The following is a 22,615-nucleotide window of genomic DNA, read 5'->3' on the forward strand; positions in this document are numbered from 1 at the left end:
GCCGATGGCCTATTAGTAAAAAGAAAATATGCATATTTAAGCAGATTTTACATGTTTTTTGCCTAAATTAAGCATTTTCAAGCAAAACAAAAAAGCTAAATGAATGAAAATACAAGGCATTAAGATGCATTGAAATTGTGAATGTAGTATTCTACATTGGTCACTAGGTGTCAGAAAATTGTTTGGTGAAACGAGAACCAGACTTGATCGCTGGAAAAACAGGCTTTTATTGCAGGACGAGGGAAAGGCTTCTTGAGACGTCATCTGTACTTCTGTGAAGAAGAAGTACAGAAGTACAGATGACGTCTCAAGCGACACCTTCTTCACTGAAGTACAGATGACGTCTCAAGAAGCCTTTCCCTCGTTGGACAACTCCTGTACGACTGAGAGCCTACACAGACGCTTTTATTGAAGGTTTAAATGATCTCACAACAGGCACAATAATAACAGTAATCATAATAACACGGGCGACTGATGTGGCCGTAACCCAAGACAAAGTCATACATCTGGAACACATTTACTGCGACACACGCAAGCTCGTCATAATGGTTTATATTCTCAGATTATATCATCTATATTGGGTAATACAAATGTAAAGGTGACTACATGGGTGTTATTTTATGTCTAGAGGGCTCTAATAATGTAAAAAAAAAAAAATTGGGAAATTTATTTGTGGCGGGCCGCCACAAATAAATTTGCTACTATACGCGTTCACCCTCACCCCAGGACACCATCCGTAGTCTCATTAGGAGCATGCCCCGACGTTGTCAGGCATGCGTACAAGCACGTGGGGGCCACACAAACTACTGAGAATCATTTTGAGTTGCAATGACATTTTGGCAAAATGGACCAGTGTGCTGCATCATTTTTTCACTTTCATTTTTGGGGTGTCTTTGATTTCCCCCCTCTATAGGGTGATCATTTTCATTTCTATCAAATGATGTGGCATCATTTTGTTACTAATACATCACCCAATTATTATCAGGAAAGATATTCAAGATCATTTTTCCCCCAGTTTAGATCTGATGTGTTTTCGAAGTGTTCCTCTAATTTTTTTGAGCAGTGTATATATGTGTGTCTATAGCTACTTATCTACAGTATATTTATCATATCTATATCATTATATATATAAAATTCTATTTTATATGTGTGCATGTATTTGTAGTGCTTAGGACGTATAGAACTTTCCAGAAATTGTCAAAAGAGGGATTGTTCATCAGTGACCTTTGTTTTGTTACTGTTGTACTTCGATTTCTAGTTCTAGAAGTTCTCGTCCTCCTCCTCTGGAGAGAGATGAAAGTGGCCTACATGCTAACCTTTGACTTTCCACATGAGGCAGGCCCTGCATCATGTCGAAGGTCCACTTCCTCTGCTGGGAGGTTTCTGTATTTTTTCTCCAGGACTTCCTCCTCCGCTCCATGTGCACACATACATGCACACAAACATTGAAGCATCGTGTCACTGTCCTGGTACCTGTTTTTGTGAATTGAAACTGGACAAGAAGAAGTCAGGTAGCGTCATCTGACTCAGACGTGAACACGAAGAAGATTCTTCCTCTTGGGCTTTTTCCACCTTTTGCCACTTTCGTGTATAAATACTGTCCACTTCACAGCTGACGTAGAATCAGAACCTCTGTGTTGTGCTCTTTGGGCTGAGCTGAGTCGCGTCATCAAGGTGAGCTCTTCATCATGTAGTGCAGGGTTGGGCAAACTTTTAGACTCGCGGACCGCATTGCGTTAACAAAATTGCCTGGTGGGCCAGACTATATGATTTGATACACGCACAGTAGTTTAAGCTTATAATTCTAACAGTCCGTGTGGAATTATTTGTCTTATTTGTCTGTAAAAGTGTCATACAATCTGCTATATGTGCTTGTGCCCCTTTTTTCAGGAGCACTTTAGACATCAAGACCACATCAAATAACAAAATTGGATTTTACAGTTTTTGTTTTCCTGAATAAGACACCCGTAATATGAACTATGAATGATAAAACATTGACTATTAAAGAGTATGTGAACGTCCCTCCCTTTTTACTTTCCAGACAGTGCAGTGGGTAGGTTAAGTTGTGTCACATACAGTAGTTGTTGACTTGTGTTTGTTTGGCACCATGGGTGTGGTAGCTGTCTGGATCGCTGCATGTGAAAAGCTACTGAAACCATCAAAAGGTTGTCTCAAGATTGACTGACTCTGACTGCTTCCGAGTCATGTTACCAGACTGTATGTAAACGTTTAAATTAAATACTTTGGAAGCAACTGGCGGGTCGGATTGAAAAGCTTGGCGGGCCAGATATGGCCCCCGGGCCGTAGTTTGCCTAGTGTGTAGGTTCTGATGTGTAGGGACTGATGTGTAGAACCTGAGCAGAACAACATACTGACTTCCTGCATCTCACTAGAACCAGTCTCTGTCCTCTCCACACATCCTGGTGGGTTGTGATCCACATACCTTGGACTGGATTCTGCAGTTCTGCTCATTCAAGATTGGGCTTGTGTACTATGACTTCTGTCCAGATGTTCTTGTCGCTCCTGTTGGTGTTGTCCGCCACATTTTACTGTGGCACCACCTCTACCATAGAAGTTCTGATGGACAATGGTTGGTGCCGCCTCTGCACTGATGTCCCAAACCCAAGAAGTTGTTAATTGTTGAGTGTGTGTGTGTGTGTTTGTAGTGGTGGTCCTGAAAGTCCCTCATGGTGATTCCAGAATACATGTTCCTCTGACATGTGGAGAGGCCCATGAAGATGGGTCTGTGTTCTGGAAGAAAGACGGTAAGAAACAATGGTGTGTGGCTCCGTGAACCAAGTTATTAGAACCGGGTCCATGTGTTAGGTGAGGAGATCAAGCCGGCCCTCCAGGGGAGGCAGGTGAACGTTGTGGTTCATGAGCTGCAGGGAGGAAACTACAGCTGCCACCTGAGCTCAAACGGACACTACCTAAACCACACCGTGGTTCTGACACAACAGGACCCAGACAACAAGACGGTCATCCTGGAAGAGGAACGCCCTGGAGAAGGTAAGAGAGGAGATTTGCATTTAGACAAGCTGGCAGTGATGTCTTCTTATGTCTTCGGGGTCAGGTCACATCCGCTGCTTAGCTCCAAACTACAACGGCTCATTCCACTGCAAATGGACCAGAAACATGTACAGAACCAACGCTGAGGTGCTGCTGTTCAAAGCACAGCGGTGAGGACATCATCACCTTGTCTGCTGCATGTTACTTCCAGGATTTGACCTTTCCAGTTATTTGTCAAGTGTCCACGAGGTGGCGCCACCACATAGAAAAATCAATGATTGTTACGCGCTGATCCTCCATTAGTGTCTTTAAAAGTCTATTACCTATCATGCAGTTTTTTAGAAACACTTCCTTGCCAAGTGGACTCTGATGGATCAGGACTTGTCTGCCAGGATGCCGGCTGCCCGTATCGTGAAGAGCAGCACCGCATCTCCCTGGTGGTCTACATGGTCAGCTCTTCCCTGCTGGAGGTCTACACCAGCACCTTCTACCTGAGGGACATTGGTACGTCTGTTTGTGTTTAGACCTTCTTGTTATAAGCTCCTTGCTGGGCCACCGGGTCACCCACTTTTGCACCCTCAGTGAGACCAGAACAACTTCCTGGTCTACGCACCCTTGAAGGCAAAGAGTTCCACTGGAGCTACCCTGAGTCCTGGCAGAGACCCTGCACCTTCTTCAGTCTGCGCTTCCAGGTCAAGGTGGTTCGCATCGGCCTCCCATGTGACTCGAACCAGCACATTATGGTACTTGTAACTCACGTCCAAACCTTGTTCCCCCTTGTGACCTTGCCTTCATGTAGCCTCTCGTGTCCCCTCAGAATGAAGAGACGAATAGAACCAGCTTCAAGGTGGACATAAAATCCAACAAGTTTGTGTTTTGTGTGCGCGCCCAGGACAAGTACACGCGTGGGCTCTGGAGCCTCTGGAGACAGTGCACGTGAGTGTTTTTAGTTTTTACGTCTATGATGATAGTAAAAATACATGTTATTTTATCATAATAGTAAATGCACGTGAGTGTTTTTTGTTTTTACGTCTACGATGATTGTAAAAATAACACGTTATTTTATCAAAATAGTAAATGCACGTGAGTGTTTTTAGTTTTTACGTCTATGATGATAGTAAAAATACATGTTATTTTATCACAATAGTAAATGCACGTGAGTGTTTAGTTTTTACGTCTATGATGATTGTAAAAATAACACGTTATTTTATCAAAATAGTAAATGCACGTGAGTGTTTAGTTTTTACGTCTATGATGATTGTAAAAATAACACGTTATTTTATCAAAATAGTAAATGCACGTGAGTGTTTTTAGTTTTTACATCTATGATGATAGTAAAAATACATGTTATTTTATCACAATAGTAAATGCACGTGAGTGTTTAGTTTTTACGTCTATGATGATTGTAAAAATAACACGTTATTTTATCAAAATAGTAAATGCACGTGAGTGTTTTTAGTTTTTACGTCTATGATGATAGTAAAAATACATGTTATTTTATCACAATAGTAAATGCACGTGAGTGTTTAGTTTTTACGTCTATGATGATAGTAAAAATACATGTTATTTTATCAAGATAGTAAGATTAATAATTGTCCTAATAATGTTATTTTGTCCTACAGAGTGAACAGAGAACACACACAATGTTGACTTCCTCCTGAAGAGTATTTAAGACTTCATATGAATTCTATTATTATTTATCTACAAAAAAGTCAAATAAATACTTTCCACTGATGTGTTTGACTTTGAAGAGTTTCTGTGTAGAAAAAGGTTTATTGTCATATTTACAGCCAGTGTGTCCTCCAAACACACGCATACAAACACAAGGTCATCCTCCTCCCGACCCAAACGCGTGCACTCAATTATATGCATCCAGAGAACCACTATGTCGTGGAAATGCCCAGAAGACACTGCTGACACACTGCACACATGCATGTACGCACGGCCTGTTTAACTTCCTTCACCTGTTTTATGACAACATGCAGAACAATGAACGGAAGTCTTAAAACAGTTTTGTACTTTCCAGCGCTTAAAAGCCTCTTTTGTGTTGTTTTCTACGTTCATGCATCAGTGTGCAGCACCAACGTGGTGTGTGTACTTGTGTAGACATGTGCTGCAGTACATGTAAACAATGTTTGCGCACACACAAACGCAAGCACAAGCACAGGCTGGTGTCAGTGTGGAGTGGGCGAAGCCTGGCTGCAGGATGAGTTTCCTCCAGTTTGTTGTGAAGATGTCATCTTGTGTACTTTGTATATTTGTGTGTGTGACAAATGGGCCGGGATGGGAGGTGTCACTCATCAGTGTTGCTGCCTCTTGGATAGATACCTATGCACACACACACACACACACACACATTAGATATTGCTATCTTACAGTGTGTTGGAATAGTAGTAGTAGTGTGTGTGTGTGTGTGTGTGTTTATGCAGGCTAGTTACCTCTCCCAGTGTTTGTGGTTGAGTCCAGTGAAATCGTCCAGTTTCGAGATCTCCTTCAGGTACTGGGCCAGCTTCTGCAGCTCCCGGTCCTTCTCCCGGTTCATGTGCGCCTTCATGAAGGGTCGGATCTGCAAAACAGCGATGTGCACCCTCAATGCTCGTGCACGGCAGCTGCCGTGAAGTTGAGGTCAAATAAATGTAATCGGCGCTCTGACCCACCTTGAGTCCGTTCTGTGGATTCATGAGGAAGTTGCGTCCGATGTCGTCAAACATGATGGTGTTTTTCCTGCTGTAAAAGTCGTCGTACTTCCCCCAGATTACCCCTAGAGGCTTCACCTGCATGTACACATGTCCACACACACACACACACACACACACACACACACACACACACACACACACACACACCCACACACACAGAGAATGGGTACTTATTGAAGTGGCCACAGAGTGTGTATGAAAAAGCAATAGCATGAACAGACCTCCACAACACCTCTCTTTGGCGTATGTACTGTGATCATGGCCGCACTGTCCAGCATGAAGGTAATCTTGTAGTTTGGGTTGTCAGTTACTCCCAACTCCTGACACACACACACACACACACACACACACACACACACACACACACAAGTCATTGTCCGGTCCTGTTGCATGAATCAACACTGCCTCTCCTTGGTGAGAGGTTACATTACATTTTGTTAATACAGTACTACCTCAATTTTCATTCATCCCGGTTTTCATAGGATTTGGTTTTTGATGAAAATTATTGCAAAAAATATGTCTCGTTAATCGTACGGCCAAACACTGCCCCTAACAAACTAGTCAGACTGCCCACCTATCATTCAAGGGAATGGTGTGCCCCAAAAAAGTATCCACACATTAGTGACTCAGTCTCTGTGAAGAATGGATAGTGGCACTTTTAGAGTTGGGACACTTTAGACTGATTCCGGAAAGGAAATCCTTAATCATCTTTATTATGTGTGTGTGGTTTATTTGTTAATAGAACGCACACAGAACAATAAACATAAACATTCCTCTAATAATCATAGTGCGCCCTGCGCTGATGTGGCGTTCAAGCGTACTTCTGTTCAGACAGTCTGTGCTTTTTGTATTGACTAAAATAACCCACTACAGGTGGACCAGACGTTTCATTGTTCATTTTAATGTCTGGTACAACTAAAGGTACATTTGTTTGGAGAAATATAATGATGACTACAAAAATAGCTCATAAGGGTTTGTTTTTTTTTGGCAGTACAATGCCACAGCTATCAATATGAGAACTTAAGTGATTTGGGCTATTATCAAGAAAACCATGTAAATTGCTCGATATCAGCTTTTAAATTAAACTCTTATGGGTTATTTTTGTTGTCATCATTATATTTGTCCAAATAAATGTGGCTTTAGTTGTAAAAAGTATTCAAATGAACAAGAAACTGAAGAAACGAGGGTGGTCTACTCATTTTTCCCATGACTGTATAATAACATTAGAATTATTTATGGAATGGATTGATTGGATTTGCATTATTTCTTCTGCGAAAAACTGATTTGGTTTCCGACTGACCTTTTGGAACAGATCAATGACAAAAACCGAGGTTCAACTGTTTTATGTTTCTCTTGCTGATTGGCTAGAAGACGTCAAAATGGTGTCTGCTGGCTGTATAAAGTGGCATTGTGAAGCCTCACTGAAGTAAGCAAACATGTTGGTGAAAGGCAACAGGAAGGAAATGTTCCAAAAGGAATGCAGAGAAGTACAAAGTGTGCCACTGGCCTTCATCTTGGCATCAATCCATTTCATGCTGGTGGCAGCTAGAAGGAAACACACAATAATGTTTAAAAGACAAACGAGGCACGGAAGAGGCAGACTGATGGGTCGTACGTACACCAGATCACAATGTCATAGTCCTCGTAGGCTGATGTCAGAAACTCGTGAAGGAATGGCCTCATCAGCTCCTGGCCTGTCTCTGCACACGACTTGTGATCTAAAACACACACGTTGCGTACTCATGTATATGTACTGAAGGAGCGTGTGTGCATTTTAATTGTGGGCGTGGCTACAACTCACCAAACAAAGTGTAGTCCACATCCAGAACCAGAAGTCTTTTGCCTTCTCTGGGGGGGTTCATCTCCTCCACCTTGTACTCTTTGACTCTGCGTGCAATTTTAGCCAAATTCTCCTCTCTGGAGGACGACAGTAACATTACATTCTTCTTTTTACACTTGTATGGCAGGAAAGAACTTTAAACAGCGCCTGCTCTACACTTAATCAGTTAAACAGTTTGACCCTGGAACAGATTATTAAATACAAATAAAGCAACCTTGCAGAACACGCACCTGTTCTCCACTTCGATGACCTCCTCCTCAATGTCAAAATCATTGACCACGTCGTCATTCTCTGGGGGCGGGGCTAAAACCTCCTCCTGCACAAAAGCCACACCAGTCAGTGATGGTGTGTTTTTATCTGTTAGTGTGTTAGTCTGTTGGTGTGTTTATCTGTTAGTGTTAGTGTGTTTGTCTGTTAGTGTGTTAGTCTGTCATTGTGTTTTGTGTTGTTGTATTGGTGTGTTAGTGTTTTTTAGTACTTTATTTTTTAACAAAGTTTTGCAAAAACAACAGAATGATAATCATACAAAATATATAGAGGGAGACAGTTATAACTATTTAATCTATTTACCTCAGTGGTTCCCAAATTTTTTACAGCCGTGTAACCCATCAGACATTTGACCTGAAGCCATGTACCCTGAACGCCTCATAGCACAGAGCACATCATAGCAGAAAGAAGGAAGGAGACACGGCAAGTTCTTCATTGCTATGTGTGAGTTCTATGAATAAGTACGTTTGATGATTATGTTGTGTGTTCAGAGTGTTTAATCTTCAAGATTCCAATTCCTGCACTGTAAAAAACCTGTCAATGTGTGTGCGTGTCCGGATGAGAGAGTGGGAATTCCCCTGAAAATTAGGTTTTATCGCTGCTTGTGTGTATTTTTGTACTTTAGATACTGATTTATCATGTTTGTTAAACTTTCCCTTTCAATTTACTGTCAAATTAACATGCAGACGTAAATAATAGCGACTGCAAGTGGACAAAAGTGAAGCTCAAATTCAATCAATTCAAACGGAAGGATCCCAACATCCGGCTGAAATAAAAGATATGTAGGACGAATACTTAGATACTTTATTCATCTCCAAGAGAAATTCACATCTCACCTATTTATCAGTGCTCATGTAAAACTTATCAAAATTTGACCATGCAAAATACAACTTTTTGAACCAGAATTACTTACTATAAAATTAATGAACCAATTAAATATGCTAATACTTCATTTTAAAGAAAATTAAACATGGTTTATGTTTTTTAAGTGTGCAGGAGTAGGGGGTACATGGCTTCAAGTCAAATGTCTGAAGGGGTATGCGACTGATAAAAGTTTGACAACCACTGGTATAGAATATAGTAATGGTCAAAAGTGTGTACTTTGAATGGACACATTTTGATAGTTTCACGTGAGCGCTGATAATAGATAAGTAATCATCCTGCATATCTTTCATTCCAGTCTGATGTTCCGTTTGTATGGGTTGAATTTGTGTGTCACTTTTTTTGTCCACTCACGGTGGCTATGGTTTAAGTCTGCATATTAATTTCATACCAAATTAAAGGGGAAAGTTTAACAATCACGATAATGCAGTATCCGACGTACAAAAATACATACTGTACGACCAATGATAAAGCCTCATTTTCGGGGGGAATTCCCACTCACAGTGCCAGGTTTTCACCGCTCCGCCGTGCGGGGATTGGAACCCCAATATAAATGAAATCTACAAGATTAAACACTGTTAATGCACAAAATAATCATCAGACTTACTTATATGTTCATATAATGCACACAGAGAAATGAACAACTTCATGCTTTGTCTCTTTTTTTTTTTTTTGCTCCATTCTCCTTGTGCCGTGAGGCATTCAGGCGCACTCGTGCTGTAAGTGTTAGGCACTAATTGTTTTTCATTTTGATTCAAGTAGCCCCTATTACAATTGGTGTACACCTGAGGGTACCCCACTATGGGAAGCTTGGGGTTATCATCACCATTTTCCCAATGAGTCTTGATTTTTAAGTCCACAGTATGGTAGTCCATTCAGTACCCAAGGCATATGCACATGCCTGCATACAGTCATACTTCTAAATACATGAAACTAAGAAAATGTCGATTGTTGGTGGTACTTTTGACAACCATTTTTTAGTTATTGCTTTCTTACTACTTGCCAATAATATCTGCAATAAATACTGTATCTATTCACTCTTCTGACTTCATCCGGTATATTTCCCCAAGTATACAACCTCAAAAGTAGAATTTATATGGATTCTGATTATTTGCCTAATTGCAGAAATAACATCTGCCCAATGCGAGGAGATTTGGACAGCTGTGTAAAATATGACAACGACCTGCCTAATTTTCACCACATAATCTCCAACAGTGCCTATAATCTGGTTTGTTGTTTTGTAGTTGCCCAATTCTGGGTGTGATAAAAAAAAAAACAACCCTCAAGTTAGTTTTCCATATAAATTCTCTCCACAGTGGGGAACTAGATGTAATATATTGTGTTTTACATACGTTTGTCCAGTCCTCTTCAGTTAGTTTTATATCTACATCTTTTTCCCACATACTTTTGACATCTGTTGTAGAGAGACTTTTCTCTCTCCAGTAAATTATAGAACAAATTCTTTTTAATTAGTTTTGCCATTAACAATATGAACAACAATTTTAATGACACATGCACCTACTTCCTCAGTATTTTAAATGTTTAGCAAAATAGTCCTTAGCTGTAGGTGTCTGTAAAAATCTTTGAATTATGAGTTTCTACAAGTTGTTGAAAGGTATTCAACTCCCCCCGGGTAGCTATAGTGCAGTAGGAGGTAATACCTCTGCTTATCCACTGCTTGAATCTCCGATCCATTTTAGCCGGCACAAAATCCGAATCATGAGCAACCCAGCATAACATTTTTGCTGATTTTTTAAATTCTGGATCTCTAAATTTCTTATACCAGATGCTGTGTTAGTGTGTTTATCTGTAAACGTTGGTGTGCTGGTCTGATGGTGTGTTTGTCTGTTATTGTTAGTGTGTTGGGGTATTAGTGTGTTAGTCTGTTAGTGTGTTGTTTGTCAGTATGTTGGTGTCTCAGCATGTTTGCGTCTTGGTGTATTGTGTGTTAATGTGTCAGTGCATCCGTCTGTTAGTTTGTTGTGTGTGGTCTCTTAGTGTATTGATGTGTTGGGGGTATTCTGCCAAGGGAGTTTAGTAGGTTATCGAGCTGTGTTGAGTGGAAAGCCGGACTTGCCTGTTCAGCGAAGGTAGCTCTCTTTTAAAGCAGCTGTATCGCCATGGTAACTTAGGCTAAACTCATAACCTGGTCGGGACCACGTTATGTCCAAGCTTTGAGTTTAACATCGGCTGTGAAAGTGCCACTGTTTCACTGTGTAACTCATCCCGAGATGGCATCACCATTTATTGTGAACTTACAGAGCCCCCGAGGGGACAAGGAGAAAAAAATAAAAATAAATTGCGCTGCTACCATTCCCTGATGATATTATCCATCCATAAGCGAGATAGATCTTCAGACAAGGGAATACGCACCAGGAATAAAATGCAATATGAAATATTAATAATTGGCCGATGTTAGCAGACGTATACGTCACAGCAGTCCTTGCGTGAGTACTCAGCCTGTTAGCCTTCCGTATATTACAATATATGCCGGAGGAATAAGCACTCTGAGGCATCAGTCAACTGGAAGAAAGCATTTGTTTATACTAACAAGGAAAAAATTGGGACAAGTTAAAGTTTGCTACAAAACACATCAACACTGCCATCTATTGATCACAACGAGATACAGCATTTTATAATTTAGAGCAGTAAAATTTGAACATATAGACATATTTCAAAGATGAAACATGACTGTAGTTGCTCCAATTTATTATTATTTTTTAAATGGACAAGTGTTGGAATTTTTTGTTTAAATGGACAAAATGAAATGAAAAGACTAGTAGGGTATAGTTAGTATAATAATCAGTGTTAACTTACGAATTTACATGCTCACCTTTATTCTGCCAGTGGTCCTCCCTTGCTCTATTGGTGGTGACAGTGTTGCTTCTGGCAGTTATAATCATCTTTAACTCTCATAACGCTCCATAATAATGACTTGCTCATCTTGTGTAAAATACACAATGGGATCGCTTCATTTTTGCACGGAAGTAGAATAATATGCCGTCAAACGCCCCCCCTTTAATGTGAACGTGCACTGAGCACAAAGCCGAGAACCGGACTTGACAAAGTTAGTTGAGAACCACCGTTGCAGTACCATTTAGCTTTGGGGAATTTAGGGTTTGTTGAGTTGCAGCTTGAGCACAAAGTCTGTGCCGGTTGAGCCACTTTGGCAAAATACCCCCTTTGTCTGTAAGTGTGTTGTCGTGTGATGTACCAGGCCCTCCTCTCTGGTGCCCATCATCATGATCTTGGTGTTGGGCTTCAGCTTGAGAGAGCCCAGTTTCACCTGGTCTTCTGCTGGCTTTCCTGTTGGTGCAATGTTACATGACAACAAGGCAAATCGACAACATTACAAAGACCCTCACACACTAACCTTTGACCTTCAACCCCAGCAGCTTCTGTCTCTCTGGTAGCACCCCCGTCAGAGTCTTGATGGACTGTTTGAGGTCCATGACCGTGTCCTCCTCCGAGAGGGACGTGATGGAGTACTCTTGCCCCCCCCACTTGATGGTGACTGACACGGACATGGCTCACAGCGGCTCCTCACATACACACACACGCACGCACACATAGGATGACTAAACAAAGGGCAGAGAGACAAACAAGGCTGACAGCACCGTGTTGATGTTTTTAGCATGCGGTCGCTAACAAGCTAGCTGTGCCCGCGAGCTAGGCGGCTAACTAGCAAACATTACCCGATCAAAGTACACGTTGGGTGCGTGCTTACCTGGCACAGCAAGTTTGCATGTGATGCTAGCATGTGATTCGGAACAGACGGGCTCAGATTTGGATTAAAAGTGGACTCGATGAAGTTCTCTGTCAGCTTCATTCAGCGAGATAGGCTCTTCCTGGCCTGAGCCTCCTGCCGGTAGTGACGTAGCAACAAAGCTCCGTTGCCATAGCAACCAGCCGGCTTTCTTATTTGGTTCCACTTGCATCCAAACAATTCTTCTGATTATTCTGCGGTAACCACATTGGCGGTCGTCTCGAAACTCTTCAATTTACTGTTGTCTCTCATGTCACCAAATAAACCTTACAACATAGTAGTTTAAGCACAAATACAATCAACCCCCCGACACACTTAACATGTTAATGTATTCTCTCATTGTACTATTAAACAAAGAGAAATCAGATTTCGGAGGGCCCATTCATTCTGTTCAATCAATCGTAAGATTACTGCACATGCGTAGTGCGTTCTCTCTGCTGCTAGCAAAATGGCTACTCGGTGAGTTGTGCGGGTCGGCCGCATCCTGTCAGCGAGAAGCGGCTCCATTCTCAGGACCCTAACCTGTGGCGGTACCCGTTAAAATGGTCGATGGCCACACCGGAAAGCGCACAGAGGCCGTTGCAAATGTTGTAAACGCCATACTTTACATGTAAGTAGAACTTTTCTGCCATTTGGTAAATGCTATACGCATTGCTAGCGAGCTTGTGTTCGCAACAGCTAACTCGCTTGCTAGCTAACCGATGTTTGGCTTTAAAGGAGGCGAGCGGCGCAAAGGCTCGATATATAGTGTATTATTTATATAGTATATATCTGCCTTTAGGCGGTCGCTTGTGTTTAAGATTGTAAGAGTTAAACAAACAGCGTTTGAACTAAACGGCTGCGATGCTTATGCTGTTGCCGTGATGCTGACAGGCAGCAGTTAGCTTGTGGCTAGGCTAGCTGTTAGCTTGAGTAGCTGGCGCTGTGCCTGATGGCTGCTAATTGCGGCTCATCCTCTGCAGAGCACGGCCGCACTTTTCAGTAAACAGCTCACATTCTACACCCTCCACAGTCAGAGAATATGAATGAGTTATGGTGTTCGTTATTTTGTGTATTTGCAATATTGTCAGTATCCTGTCGTATTCGGTGATTCGATTTGTTGCAGGCGAGGCAGACAGGAAGGTTACTAGAGTTCATCTCAGCATCACTCATCATTCATGATAAAGTGTCGCCTCAAACTGTGTTAATTCCTCAGTAATTTCCAAGCAGCCTGTGGCTTTGGGTGGATTAAATGTTAAAAATACAGTCGTAGACGATGATGTTACGTAAACAGAAACTCGCAATTATGTAACACAACACACCGTCGTCATGATGTTTATGCTGCTGTGTGACGCAGGATGAAAACTTTAATCTTCATAGTAAATACACATTAGGTGTTAAGACACGGGAAAAAAGTATGATGCTGTTGGAGTGAGTGAGAACCTCCAAACAACATTCTCCAAACAACAAACGGGACTTATTTCAGTTTCCTTATTAAGTGAACGTCGTTGCTGACGCCAGCGCCGTGACGCTGAAGCAAACGAAGCCTTCAGTGTCTGTGCGTAACGTGACGTGCACCTCCATAAAAATCCTCTTGACTTTTAAAGCTGTGATTGGCTGGCTTGTAGTACATTATTTCCTTTATGTACCTTTTATCTAAGAGGGCAGACAGCCAACCTCCACCAACGCCTTATTCTCCGATTTCGGATCGACTGACTGTTGTCATGCATCAATTAGGTCCGCCTGCCATAACACCCCTCTTGTCTCTTTAATCACCATTGTTGACTCACGACAGGAAGTTAACAAGTTAGGCTATGTCCACATGAACACCTTTCCAAAAACGTAGCATTCCCCCACTCCAGTGTTAAAACAAATGTCGTTCCACACAGGTGCAAAAGAATTTCTGTCCACATAAAAACACATTCAGCGGTTCCCATGCAGCCTGTTGAGAGTAGAACAATGAAATATGAAATTTGATCATGACACATGGGCATTATTCCGCCCCAATCCAGCCGCTCACATCCCGTTATGGACCGTTCTCCTGGGATTATGTTTCCAGTTTGTCTTTGAGCAGAGAGGAATGCAAAAGTGGGGGGGCGGGGGGGGAGGACAGAAGAGCAGATACTACAAATTCATCTTTGTTTAATATAATGTGAGCTTGTCTGTTTGACCCCTCCCTCTTTTCCTCCATTCACCATTGCTGTCGTGTATTTTTCAGGAATGACTTTCTTCAGACTTGTGAGATATAATAAGTAGGGATGTCCGATCGATCGGCCAAACAATCAAAGTCTGTTGATTTCCGTGAAAAAGCATGTGATCGGCATATGCCGATAAGTGCCTTTCAATAGTGATCACAAAAGCCGATCACCTCTAGCTTGTACTATTGCAGCATGCAGCTTGTAGCGAGCATCTCCTGCCCACTTTCCTTCACACTGTGCAGGTGTGCCAAACCCAAAACAATCATGTCTGCCGTACAGGACTTACCTGTCGTTTTTGAGAGTGATCAAAATTTTGCTCCAAAACACGCCACAAAAACATCTCACTGGGGTAGTAGCATTTTGAAAAGCTTTAATTTAATGCGGCATTTAAAGAACAAACACTTGATGGAGTATGGTGAGTCTTCGAGGCAAAACGCTGGGCACTCGCCCGTATGTGCGTGACAGAAGTCGAAAGCAAATAACCCCAAAGATAATTGAATTCATCGGACGAGATGACCATCCTTCGTCAGCGGTGGAAGACACCGGATTCGCCGGCTGCACTCTCACTTGGAACCCATCTACATGCTACTGGAAGTCCTGCTAGAGTTTCACCAATGTACTCAATCTCACATCCAAAGTCTCCTTAAAGAAGGCGTCTCATCCTCTGTAAGTTTCACTAGTGAGATACACTCCTGATCAAAATATTAAGACCAGTTGAAAAATTGCTTGAATTTGCATTTTGTACATTTGGATCTTAATGAGGTTTTAAGTAGAGCTACAATATGCAAAAACAAGAAGGGGGAGTGAGACAAAAAGCACTTAGAAAAACCAATTTATTGAAAACAACAATTAAACTGAAATAGGCTGTTTATCAGCTGATCAAAAGTTAAACACCGTCGCTCAAGAAATAACAAAAAAAAAACTCCAAACCAGAACAAAAAATTTTCTCAGTAGGACTTGGTCATGAGTAGCTCCACCGTTCTTGTTAGATTATTTCAAAAATTGGTTTGGGCATGCTTGATGCGAGTGTTTCCAGGAGGCTAGTGGGAACATTGCTCCAAGTGGTGAAGATGGCTTCACGAAGGGCATCAACTGTCTGGAACTGATGGCCATTTTTATAAACTTCCCTTGCCATCCATCCCCAAATGTTCTGTATGGGATTTAAATGAGGGGAACATGCAGGATTGTCCAAAAGAGTGATGTTATTCTCCCTGAAGAAGTCCTTGGTCAAGCGAGCATTGTGAACTGCAGCGTTGTCCTGTTAAAAAACCCAGCAGTTACCACACAGACGAGGGCCCTCAGTCATGAGGGATGCCCGCTGCAACAACTGCACGTAACCGCCATTTGATGACCCTGCGCCACCTGAAACTCCAGTGTTCCACTGAATGACAAAGCAACCCAGACCATGATGGACCCCCCTCCACTGTGCCAGGTAGAAAATATCTCAGGTAGGATCTCCTTGTCATGCCAGTTGGAAGCCATCTGGACCGTCAAGGTTACATTTTTTTCTCATCAGAGAATAAAATTTTTTTCCACCTTTCAATGTCCCATGTTTGATGCTCCCTGGCAAAGTCTAAACAGGCAGTTTTGTGGTGTTGAAGGAGACGAGGTCTTTGAATTTGTTTGTTTTTTAAACACTTTTCTCACAGATGCCGTCTGATGGTTATTGCACTGCAGTCGGCACCAGTAAGGGCCTTAATGTGGGTGGAAGACCGCCCAGTGTCTTGATGGACAGCCAATCGGATCCTCGGCTCAGCGCAGGTGTGATTTTTTTTGGGGGCGGGGGTCTACCACTTGATTTTTTTGTTCCATAATGCTCAGGAACTTTCAAAAAATGTAGAATGACTGATTTACTGCACCCAACCTCAGCAGCAATGGCACGCTGTGAGAGGCCTTGACAATCCGACCACGTTCAAAAAGAGAAAACTTCATAGCTTTAGCCATCAGAAGGACATGACGGTGTGAATGCCTGACAGAAAATGACAATTTTGAGCAGATTTTGGCTTTTATAGCCTGTGGTCTTAAACTTTTGATCAGCTGATAAACAGCCTATTTCAGTTTAATTGTTGTTTTCAATAAATTACTTTTTCAAAATGCTTTTTGTCTCATTCCCCCTTCTTGCTTTTGCATATTGTAGCTCTACCTAAAACCTCATTGAGATCCAAATGTGCAAAATGCAAATTCTAGCAATTTTTCAACTGGTCTTAAGATTTTGATCAGGAGTTTATGTTCTCTTGAAAAAGTAAGTGAAATATGATTTTGTCTAAATAAAGGTGATTTTATGGTTCCATTTTTCATATCATATAGCCAATAGTAAATTTTAAAACGTACACTTAAGCCATGTAATTGGTATCGGACAATTTCACTCATGGAGGATCGTTATCGGAATCGGCAGCATAAAACCCAGATCGGTGCATCCCTCATAAGCAAAATTTGGACTTGATTGTAGGTACAAGTATTCCTTCTAATTTGTGTCCACCCTTTCTCAGCATGCTGCTTTTGTTTTTTTTCTGCATTGCTGTTGTCCTCTGACAATGTCCAACTTTTTCTCCTCCTTTGTGGCAGTCCTCTATAGCACCACCTGCTGGAACATCGTATCTGAGTGGTCTCTTCTGTACGGCAGTCAGCGGTTGCACTGAGCTCATGGCGGTGAAGGATCGCGTGGAGGCAGTGCTCAATGTGGGCCTGCGTGTCCCCAGCATCATGCTACTGGACATTCTGTACCGCTGGGACGTCAGCTCCTTCTTTCAGAAGGTCCAACGCTCCAGCCTGTCCAACAACCCTCTGTTCCAGTACAAGTACCTGGCCCTTTACCTGCATTATGTGGGTCAGTAATGTACACACACACACACACGCACCCACACAAACAACCATTAAAACATCTCTGGGATGTATTTTTACTGTGTGTGTGCACAGGTTACATTCTGAGCCTGGTGCTGCTCACGCTGCCTCGTCAGCACCTGGTCCAACTTTACCTCTATGTGCTGACTGCCCTGCTCCTCTTTGCTGGCCACCAGGTGTCCAGGTACGTGTGTGCATGGACACACATGCACACACACGCACACACCCATACACCCCAGCGTGTGACATCTGTGACGTCTCCTCTCAGGGATTATGTGCGCAGTGAGCTGGACTCTGGCCACGAGGGACCCGTGTACTTGGAACCTCTCTCCATGAACAGATTCACCACAGCACTCGTAGGTAAGGTCACATGACACAGTGCAAGTGGGTTGTGTGTGTGTGTTCAAGTACTCTCAGCAACACACCGCTCACTAAGGTCCAGTAGAACTAGAAGCTTTTTGCTGATGTTTGTGGATTCATCGTGGTTGGAACATTGATGGCGCCTCTGTGCTAGAAATAGACCACAGAGTGCTGATGTCAGCGCTAACATGTTTATACGGCTACGCAGGATGAAGCTAGAATGTTCTTTTGTTTTTTTTGGGTCACACACTTTCTGTTTACATCATTTATTGTTTTGTATTTATAATGTTGGAAAGAAATGTTCATGAGGGTTGATGCGCTCCTCACAGGTCAGCTAGTCGTGTGTACGTTGTGTTCATGCGTGATGCAGACCAAAAGGATTTGGCTCTTCTCGGCTCATCTGCTTCCTCTGGTGGCCAGACTGTGTCTGGTCCCTCTGGAGACCATTGTCTTCATCAACAAGTTCTCCATGATCTTCACGGGCCTGGAGGTCATTTACTTCCTGGCGTCCAACCTTCTGGTGCCGTACAACCTGGCCAAGACTGCCTACAGGGAGCTAGTCCAGGTAGGTGCAGCTCTAACTGGGCTGACCAGGGTCTGAGTGTCACTGGGACTTATCCTCTTGTTTTCGCATGTTCAGGTGGTGGAGGTGTATGGACTGTTGGCTCTGGGAATGTCCTTGTGGAACCAACTGGTCCTCCCAGTGCTCTTCATGTGTTTCTGGCTGCTGCTCTTTGCGCTGCAGATCTACTCGTACTTCAGCACCAGAGACCAGCCCACCTCTAGAGAGAGGCTCCTCTTCCTCTTCCTCACAAGGTGAGTGCACATCAGAGCATCAGCTTGTGTATGAGTTTTTTACACATGTCTGAAAGGTTGTTGTTGTTGTTCCTGGTAGTATCGCAGAGTGCTGCAGCACGCCATACTCCCTCCTGGGTCTGGTCTTCACTGTCTCCTTCATTGCTCTGGGCGTCCTCACGCTCTGCAAGTTCTACCTGCAGGGCTACCGGGCCTTCATGAACGACAACACCATGCACAGGTGGGTGGTGCTACAGGGGTGTGTGGCTTGTATTACGACACGTGCTTACATATTTCCTTTCACACGTGTGCAGGGGCATGACAGAGGGCATCACCTTGCTCATCCTGGCCGTCCAGACCGGACTCATCGAGCTGCAGGTCATCCACCGAGCCTTCCTGCTTTCCATCATCCTCTTTATTGTGGTTGCCTCCATCCTGCAGTCCATGCTTGAGATAGCCGACCCCATCGTTCTGGCACTGGGGGCCTCCAGAGACAAGTACGTATGAGATTGAACCTGTGGATCTGTAAATAAACAAGAGGTTGCAAATATGATAGGTCTTTTAGTGCATGTAAAGTCAATGAAGAGAGAAGGATGGCGCGTCAATAACTTTGCTACCTTGTGTGTGACCTTATCATTTTCTACGGCATCGTCTCAGGAGTTTGTGGAAGCACTTCCGAGCTGTATCACTGTGTTTGTTTCTACTCATCTTCCCGGCGTACATGGCTTACATGATCTGTCAGTTTTTCCACATGGACTTTTGGCTCCTCATCATCATCTCTTCCTCCATTCTCACCTCACTACAGGTAAGCTGTGTGTGTGTGTGTGTGTGTGTGTCTGTGTGTGCGCGCACGCGTGGTCTGGCTGATCAATGATGATGTGTGCAGGTGCTGGGCACCCTGCTCATCTACGTGCTCTTCATGGTAGAGGAGTTTCGCAAGGCTCCTGTGGAGAACATGGATGAAGTAATCTACTGTGTCAATGGGACCTACAGGCTGCTGGAGTTCCTGGTAGGGGAGACACACACACACACAGGATTGTGGCGTATATCATCGTTTTTTTTTTTTTCTTGGTGTGTCAGGTGGCGGTGTGCGTGGTCTGTTATGGCGTGTCTGAGACAGTGTTTGGAGAGTGGAGTGTGATGGGCAGCACCATCATCCTTGTGCATTCCTACTACAACGTGTGGCTTCGAGCACAGTTGGGCTGGCAGAGCTTTCTGCTGAGGCGGGATGCTGTCAATAAAATCAAAAGCCTACCGACGGCGAGCAACGCTCAGCTGCGCCAGTACAACGACATCTGCGCCATCTGCTACCAGGTGACCAATATGGTGTCTTCTGTTGGAGCACGGTATGTCTGTTTCTGACCGCTCACTTGCTCTTCCAGGACTTGAACAGCGCTGTCATCACCCCATGCAGCCATTTCTTTCACGCTGGCTGTCTGAAGAAGTGGCTCTATGTGCAGGAGACGTGTCCTCTTTGTCACGCTCAACTGAAAAGCCAATCAGCTGCCAGCGCAGCTCCGAACGCAGACACGCCCCCAGCCAACCAGAGGCCTGCAGGACAGGAAGACTCCACAGATCTTAGGGAGGATAACACTGGATATCAAGAAGGAGATGCTGGACATGCCACAAAATCTTCTGCATCATCTTCATCTTCCACCACCGAGTCATCTTCCTCCTCTTCCTCCCACATGGTGGACACCCACCCGTATCCCCCATCTCCCACCTCCTCACAGCTGCCCATCCAAGAGGCTGCTATGCCAAATGGCCCGGAACCGCAACCAATCCCAGGAGTTCTATTTGGACAATCACGACTTGTTAGCCCATGAGCCCCGACCACATGTGACACACAGACATGCATGTAAGCCAACACGCTAACTTGTCCACTGATTGGCTCTCCCATTGTGTCCGGAACACTTTCAAAACCACAATGCCCCTTTTTTAGAACGCAAAAGCCAGGATTCCCTCCCCCTGCTGGCTGCAAGAAAAATGACAACTATGGTAATTCTACTATTGAAGTGACATCACTAGTAGGGCACAAGTACCCTCATCCTTGCTCAGCCACCTTTGGACGCTTAGACGTCTGACATTTTATCACACAACGCCGCCACATTGCAGTCCAGTGTTACAAATCCTTGTTAGTTTTGCTTCCTGGCACCCCACCCATCCAAAAACATTCCTACCAGCAGTTTGAGCCGCGTGATGGGGGAACATGAAGCCACATATACGCACTTGTGCGCTGCCTGAACAGTTGTAATGTTGCATGCCTCTTATGTAGATGCCTGCACATTTCCACGGCTACCAAGGCATCTCTTACTTCTTCCCCTGATGTGCTCCAGTCTCCAAAGCGGTGATTTGGCTTTTGGGATTGGTGGGTGGTGTGGCCACATTTGCATTGATGTCATCTCTATAAGCGACGATCCAAAGCTGTCGTGCAACGTCCGTAACCAAACGAGTCAGTTGCCACGTCGAGGCTTCTCATGTTACTTGTCTTTGGCTTTGCCCTCCAGTCCATATGATGCATCCTACAGCTGGCGTGATCACTCTGGTGCCCTCTACTGTTAGGAGTGGGATCAGCTGGACGCAGACGACTCGGAGTGGCGCCCGTTACCTTAACGCAGTGTTAGCGCTCTTGTCAAGGTCAAATAACTCCCAGTGCAGGGGTGGGTGGGGACAGTGTTGAGCATGAATACATGATGAATGTAGGATAAGACCTGCCCCCTCCCCCCACACCACTGAAATGTTTGATTATTTTTGTATGAGATGAAATGTATACTTTGATGTATTTTGCACATGAGCTCCATGCCATCACTGGTGACTTCAAAGCACTCAAAGCTGCTTGAAGGAGATCCTACTGGTCAGCACCACTCCAAATCCTAGAAATGTACTCCTGACTGTTAAAGCTCATCACCTGTTCACTCTAGAACCTTCTAGAACGAGCGTAGCTATGTTACAAAGCACCTGAGGTGAAGTGTTGACTTGATCTAGGTCAGAACTTAACCCCAATCCTGTGGGGGTTCTTGTAGTCCTGTGACTCTTGAGGATCTTGTGTAAGGAAGGCCAGGTGCATTGTTGGATTGTGGCATTTTTCACAAATTAAAATGAAGCATCCACTCTGCACTGACTTTTTTTCTTTTGTGTTTCACCGCTTAAACATTAAATTCATCTAACTACAGAAGTTACCCTCTTTGCAGTGTCACAAAACAGCCGCATGATGGCGCTGCAGACCTGCGCAGTTCTCCAGCATGTGAGTAAACGGGTTTTTTTAAATGGCTAGTTAAAACTGCATGCTTTTGTTTTAGTCCCCATCAATTATACAAAAAAATCTCCATTTTAATTGAGAAAGTCACTATACTTCACTGTCCATTTCAATAGGTACACCGTCTAATGACAGCCTATATATAAAAGTTGTTTTGATCTGCATTCATGTAACAATGTTATGCATTATATTATTGATAATACATAATATAATATTTTCATCCTCTTGTGCAGTTATTAAATGTAAAATTTAAGCATTTACCGCCATCTTTATAAAAGCATTGTGTACCTAATGAAGTGTTTACATGTATGTTGTTAATAGTCCAACATTTTAAAGTGTATCACAACACAATGTCCCACGTTAAAGTCTGCGCCGTGGATCAATCGATCAATATCACGGCTGAATGTTAGTTTAGTTTTTGAAAGAGCAGATGGTGCCACGGGGAAAATGTGGCTGCAATTATTCTCAATCGTTCTCATTAGTGGAGGTGGTGTCACTCTTGACTGTTTATTTAGCTGCTCTACATAAAAAATTTAACAAGTGATTGTTTGCTGACACACTGCAGCGACTAAATGCTTCGTTAAACTAACTTCATGTTATTCTCTCTAACGTCATAAAACTTATTTCTCACCATCAAACACATCCACACTGCTATGTAGGGGCGTGGCCTCGCATCCTGACCACGCCCATCTACTCCCCTGTATCCTTCCAAGTAACCCCGAC

At 43.4% G+C, this 22,615-nt stretch overlaps 3 protein-coding genes across 5 annotated transcripts; 2 read left to right on the plus strand and 1 right to left on the minus strand.

Annotated features, from left to right (window-relative positions):
* The first annotated feature begins 2,493 nt into the window (after positions 1-2,493).
* il12bb (interleukin 12B, b) lies at positions 2,494-3,949 on the plus strand. The gene is made up of 7 exons (XM_054755750.1): positions 2,494-2,590; positions 2,667-2,765; positions 2,827-3,009; positions 3,074-3,179; positions 3,344-3,513; positions 3,592-3,752; positions 3,827-3,949. Exons 1-7 carry the CDS (start codon positions 2,494-2,496, stop codon positions 3,947-3,949), a joined length of 939 nt encoding a protein of 312 aa, XP_054611725.1.
* Positions 3,950-4,743: 794 nt separating this feature from the next.
* Positions 4,744-12,836, minus strand: ublcp1 (ubiquitin-like domain containing CTD phosphatase 1). 2 transcript variants are annotated; one of them, XM_054754614.1, is made up of 11 exons: positions 12,425-12,836; positions 12,071-12,239; positions 11,912-12,003; positions 7,779-7,864; positions 7,510-7,625; positions 7,328-7,426; positions 7,216-7,253; positions 5,930-6,028; positions 5,667-5,783; positions 5,448-5,575; positions 4,744-5,337 (listed from the first exon to the last, which is right to left on the minus strand). In XM_054754614.1, the coding sequence occupies exons 2-11, from the start codon at positions 12,222-12,224 to the stop codon at positions 5,310-5,312; spliced, it is 957 nt and encodes a 318-aa protein (XP_054610589.1). In that variant the 5' UTR covers positions 12,225-12,239; positions 12,425-12,836; the 3' UTR covers positions 4,744-5,309. The 2 variants fall into 2 exon arrangements, with proteins under 2 accessions (XP_054610589.1, XP_054610588.1); XM_054754613.1 differs by having other exon boundaries at positions 12,071-12,275; positions 12,425-12,834.
* A 75-nt stretch (positions 12,837-12,911) lies between these two features.
* LOC129168861 (RING finger protein 145-like) lies at positions 12,912-21,767 on the plus strand. 2 transcript variants are annotated; one of them, XM_054754605.1, is made up of 13 exons: positions 12,912-13,073; positions 16,290-16,401; positions 17,206-17,467; positions 17,557-17,665; positions 17,750-17,841; positions 18,171-18,406; positions 18,482-18,657; positions 18,737-18,877; positions 18,951-19,133; positions 19,294-19,441; positions 19,523-19,645; positions 19,717-19,950; positions 20,019-21,767. In XM_054754605.1, exons 3-13 carry the CDS (start codon positions 17,284-17,286, stop codon positions 20,460-20,462), a joined length of 2,070 nt encoding a protein of 689 aa, XP_054610580.1. In that variant the 5' UTR covers positions 12,912-13,073; positions 16,290-16,401; positions 17,206-17,283; the 3' UTR covers positions 20,463-21,767. The 2 variants fall into 2 exon arrangements, with proteins under 2 accessions (XP_054610580.1, XP_054610582.1); XM_054754607.1 differs by lacking the exon at positions 16,290-16,401.
* Positions 21,768-22,615: the final 848 nt, after the last annotated feature.

This window comes from Dunckerocampus dactyliophorus, chromosome 16 (genome assembly GCF_027744805.1).
Source record: "Dunckerocampus dactyliophorus isolate RoL2022-P2 chromosome 16, RoL_Ddac_1.1, whole genome shotgun sequence".
NCBI lineage: Eukaryota > Metazoa > Chordata > Actinopteri > Syngnathiformes > Syngnathidae > Dunckerocampus > Dunckerocampus dactyliophorus.